The 5584-nt window shown below is 37.3% G+C and overlaps 1 protein-coding gene across 1 annotated transcript in view; it reads left to right on the forward strand.

Moving 5' to 3' along the window:
* Positions 1-4644: 4644 nt before the first annotated feature.
* LOC137640622 (uncharacterized) overlaps positions 4645-5584 on the forward strand; it is a 12681-nt gene continuing 11741 nt past the window's right edge. The window contains exons 1-2 of the mRNA XM_068373125.1: positions 4645-5212; positions 5327-5418. Of these exons, the coding sequence (XP_068229226.1) occupies positions 5206-5212; positions 5327-5418 (99 nt within the window). The 5' untranslated portion in view covers positions 4645-5205. The remainder of the gene's footprint in view (positions 5213-5326; positions 5419-5584) is intronic.

Raw genomic sequence — 5584 nt, forward strand, 5'->3', positions numbered from 1 at the left:
GGCTGGGAAAGATATTCACAGAGCACGGGTCAAGTGGGATCTCTTTAGTGTGACCTCGTGCAGCGTTTCGCTTGTTCCATTCATTGTTGGTGGGTTACTTGCAGGGTGGAATACTTCCACTTCACTTTCCAAACAGAGGAATAGAGAATAGACTCATGTGCTCTCCTAGGCCTATCCGGCCTAAGGTGCCATATGGGGGTTATAAAATGTGTATAATTTGTCTGTAGAAGAAATCTCGTAGGGTGTCTATTTAGAACACAAGGAGTAATCTTGCAGATCCAGGGGAATATACATAAGAATATACCTAACTGTTTGTTATATACATTACTGAAAGAGAAGTTGGCAAATGCAGCTTATGGCGAATAATGAATTTCATAGACAACAAACTAGAATCTTGATTAGAGAGTTTTGAATTAAATACACATAGAAAATAATGCATAATTTTCAATCAAAACCAGAAAAAATGATGTATCCTGATATACGTTACTTGAAAAAACACTATAAGAACCATTTCATGCAAACATCTAAGCACTACCGGAGAATTCTACCTGATGTGACGTGAAGCAGAGAATCTTGACAAATGGAATAGAAAACGGAGAGGGTAAATCAAATAATTCGTGCAAGAGTCAACAAGAAAACGAAGATTGATTGATTAATTGATTTGAAGTTCTCTGGCATCCTAACAAGAAAACGGAGAAGGATAGCTGAACTTTATCATGAAGGAAGTAAATAAAAATAAGATGAAAATAAAGATAAAGAGTAAAGATGATTCTTCACAATTATTATTATTATTATTATTATTATTATTATTATTATTATTATTATTATTATTATTATTATTATTATTATTATTATTATTATTATTTTCATTGTTATTATTATATGTGTGATGTCGCCGTGGCTGTTTAACTTGTATGTTGATGGAGTGGTGAGAGAGGTGAATGCTCGAGTGCTTGGACGAGGATTGAAACTGGTAGACGAGAAGGACTATGAATGGGAGGTAAATCAGTTGTTGTTTGCGGATGATACTGTACTGGTTGCAGACGCTTGGCCGCTTAGTGACAGAATTTGGAAGGGTGTGTGAGAGAAGGAAGTTGAGAGTTAATGTGGGTAAGAGTAAGGTTATGAGATGTATGGGAAGGGAAGGTGGTGCGAGGTTGAATGTCATGTTAAATGGAGAGTTACTTGAGGAGGTGGATCAGTTTAAGTACTTACGGTCTGTTGTTGCAGCAAATGGTGGAGTGGAAGCAGATGTAAGTCAGAGAGGGAATGAAGGATACAAAGTGTTGGGGCCAGTTAAGAGGATAGTAAAAAATAGAGGGTTGGGCATGAATGTAAAGAGAGTTCTGTATGAGAAAGTAATTGTACCAATTGTGATGTATGGATCGGAGTTGTGGGGAATGAAAGTGACGGAGAGACAGAAATTGAATGTGTTTGAGATGAAGTGTCTGAGGAGTATGACTGGTGTATCTCGAGTAGATAGAGTTAGAAACGAAGTAGTGAGGGTGAGAACGGGTGTAAGAAATGAGTTAGCGGCTAGAGTGGATATGAATGTGTTGAGGTGGTTTGGCCATGTTGAGAGAATGGAAAATGGCTGTCTGCTAAAGAAGGTGATGAATGCAAGAGTTGATGGGAGAAGTACAAGAGGAAGGCCAAGGTTTGGGTGGATGGATGGTGTGAAGAAAGCTCTGGGTGATAGGAGGATAGATGTGAGAGAGGCAAGAGAGCGTGCTAGAAATAGAAATGAATGGCGAGCGATTGTGACGCAGTTCTGGTAGGCCCTGCTGCTTCCTCCGGTGCCCTGGATGACCACGGAGGTAGCAGCAGTAGGGGATTCAGCGTTATGAAGATTCATCTGTGGTGGATAACAGGGGAGGGTGGGCTGTGGCACCCTAGCAGTGTCAGCCGAACTCGGTTGAGTCCCTTGTCAGGCTGGGAGGAACGTAGAGAGGAGAGGTCCCCTCTTTTGTTTCATTTGTTTGATATCGGCTACCCCCCAAAATTGGGGGAAGTCCCTTGATATATGTATGTATGTATGTATGTATGTATGTATTATTATTATTATTATTATTATTATTATTATTATTATTATTATTATTATTCGTATAGACAATAGGTAAACTACAGGCCTAGTTGGAAAATTGATTGATTGATTGATTTGAGGTTTCTGGCATCCTAACGTAAAAGTAGATGCTCTAAGCTCAAAAGATCCAACACGGAACATAGCCTAGTTAGGAAAGGAAATAAGGAGACAGATAGAATAATGTGCCTGAGTATACTATACTCTCAAGCAAGAGAATTCTAACCCTAGACAGTGGAAGATCATGGTGCAGAAGTTATGACACTATTCAAAACTAGAGAACAATGGTTTGATTTAGTGTCCCTCTCCTATAAGAGCTGCTTACCATAGCTAAAGTCTCTTCTATTCTTACCAGGTGGAAAGTAGCCACTGAACAATGACAAAGTAGTAGTTAAATCCTTGAGTGAAGAGGAATTTTTCGGCTATCTTAGTTTTGTCAGGTATATGAGGAGGGAGGAGAACGTGTTAAGAATAGACCAGACAATTTTGTATGTTAAGTAGAGAAAGGAAAAATTAGCCGTAACCAAAGAGGGCTCCAATGCAGTACTATCTGGCCATTAAAAGTACCCAGTAACTCTCTCGCGATAGTATCTGAACGGGTGCATCTGATTTAGTTTGCTATAGTTTTAAATAAATCTATTTAATAGCCAGAAACACTCGAATGTAACGACACAAGACTTTTGAGCTGGTTCCTATTAACACATTGTCAAACGACGATTAAAATTAATTTTTCTTCGTTTAAACAAATGATGTAGGTAGCCGAAAAAGGATAAACGTAGTTATTTCACGGATTATATGATGTTTTTCAGCGTAGCAAGGAAAATAAATGTACTACACAAATCTTCGACGTATCTCTTTTTACTAACATTTATAATATAAATTTCATCTTTTTTAAGGACAGATACATTAACAAGATAACAATCTAGAATAAATTATAATAAATGCATGGAGAGTTTAAATGAAAGTCTTCGATATCTAACAAAAGATGTCTCTAAAATTTCTGTCTGCCATTGATTGACCTTTTATTTAACAGGCGTTACAACAACAAAGTTTGAACGTCCAAGACAAATATTTTCCCAGAGCAAACAGGCAACACTTCAAACGACCACTAAAAAACAATCGTGCAAACCTCACAAATCTGAAAGGGTATTTTTTTTTTTTTTTTTTTTTTTTTTTTTTTTTTTTTTTTTTTTTGAGAATTATCGACTTCATAGCAGCTACTGGTGTTACAGGTAAGGTAAACCGTGTTATCATTATTATCAGTATAATTATAGATCTGGTTGTTATTGTTATTAATATTTTCCTGACTGGGAATGTTGGTGTACAGGTTTCTCCGTAAGGGTTTAGTGTCGTAGCCATTACTGAAAGATTTTTGGAGCATCTCTTTGACCCATAGCTGCAATCGCTTTTTAGCTTACTACGGTTAAAGAAAGTCCCAGCGATCTGCCGGACTGGGGTTCGAATCCCGGCTTAGATCTTCAGATTCTTGTAGTGTCTGCAACCTCACCATCCTTGTAAGCTAAGAATGCGTGTTTTGAGGGAGCCTGTAGGTATACCTGCTGAGTCATCAGCAGCCCTTGCCTGCTCCTCCCTGGTCCTGGCTTGGTGGGGAGAAGCATGGGTGTTAATCATATGTATACATGATCATCTCTAGGGCATTTTCCTGCTACTTAGGGCATTGTCATTGTCCCTTGCCTCTACCATTCACACTTTAAACCTTTAAACCTTGAACCTACGTTACATCTGCACAGCTACCCATCTGTACAACATCTCTTAGTTTTTAATTTATTTTACAAAGGCCGTGTCTATCCCACCTCCGCTTCAATTGCAAATCAACGCTGAAGATTCTCCGAAGTTCTGGCGCCTTACCATGACCCAAATTACATAAATCCAGTCCATACGTCTACATTGATATACATTACATACACACAAAGGGAGAGTCCTCATTTTAGTATTTACGTTATCTATTTTGAAAAATCATTATTATTATTATTATTATTATTATTATTATTATTATTATTATTATTATTATTATTATTATTATTATTATTATTATTATTATTTTCTTTCAAATACGGCTAATCAAAATTTCCATCTTAACCTACACAAAAAAATCATTTAGTTTTTTTTTGCCTTGTATCAAGAAAAATCCGTTCCAGATGTCCTCCGTAGAGTTACATGAAATGCCGCATTACCTGGACCTTTTAATATGTCTCAGCCTCCTTTCTCCGAAGCAGAAATCTTAAATGTCAGTGGGTTACCGAGAATCAATGATCGAATTCAATTTTTACTAATCTGTTTTAGTATACGATATCTATGTTAGTCATTATAGATCAAAGAAATTTCAGATATAATATTCCCTAATTACGAATTCCAAATCCGTTCATTGTGATATTCTTGTGCGTAAATTTTAATAAAGAATATGCTCCCCGAAACAAGTAGAGCACTCAAGAACGTGATTCATTATTGGATAAGGTGAACGAAATCGTTAACAGGGCCAATCAATAACGTAAAATGTCAAATCGAATCTAAAGAAGGGACCTCTAGAAACCATAGCCAACAGAAGAAAAGGTCATATATAATCCCAGAGAACAAAAGAGTTGCTGTCCTGAGGAGGGTGTCAGTTACCGACCGTCTTAATCCATCGAAAGCGGACATGCACTATCGTCACTCCTCTACTCCACGCTTTATCACCGGTCCCCAGACTGGACTCGACATTCCAGCCAATGTGTTCAGTGGTTTCCGCGTCGCAGAATTGACTATATAGTAAAACGAAGCCAGCTTACGATAATCGATCGGATTTATTAGTTTCGCATTCGAATTGCGATTTTACGTGAATATAATTCTTATCTTCTTGAAAAATTACGACATTATAAAGATTTGACGTAAGGAGTAAATGACTATCAATATTTGGCCGTCATATTTCAGTTTGAAACCGCCTGTGTCCAGCCTTCGATAGTGGTCGTCATAGTAACGATTGTGTTGTCCTATAGTTGTACAACTCCAGAAAAAAGAAGCGACTATTACCGTTTTCCGTTTTCTTACAATATCTTTTTATGCAATCGTAAAAAATGATTTGCAAAGTGTAAGTGAATTCTGTATGTGCGCAATATTCCAAAACAATAATGCAGGGTAAGTTCAGCATTGTCTCAATATTTGTATATAATTGTGCATGTGTTTAAATATTATGAAATTAACGAAGGTATAGTTATCATCCACATTCTACGAGACGCCTTTCATCAACAGGTACCTTTGAACCTTCCTCTTCATCTTTGGAACTAGTAGAACAGCCTCAACCATGGCACAAAGGCCCCAAGTATTTAAGAAGAGGGGTAGAGGTTAGTATTTCCTTAGTTGGCTGAAATGGTAATTAAAACCAAATGACATAATAATCTTATGATATCTCTCTCTCTCTCTCTCTCTCTCTCTCTCTCTCTCTCTCTCTCTCTCTCTCTCTCTCTCTTTCTCTCTCTCTCTTATTAGTAGTCATAAAATTCACAAACA

This window comes from Palaemon carinicauda, chromosome 5, assembly GCF_036898095.1.
Source record: "Palaemon carinicauda isolate YSFRI2023 chromosome 5, ASM3689809v2, whole genome shotgun sequence".
Lineage (NCBI taxonomy): Eukaryota > Metazoa > Arthropoda > Malacostraca > Decapoda > Palaemonidae > Palaemon > Palaemon carinicauda.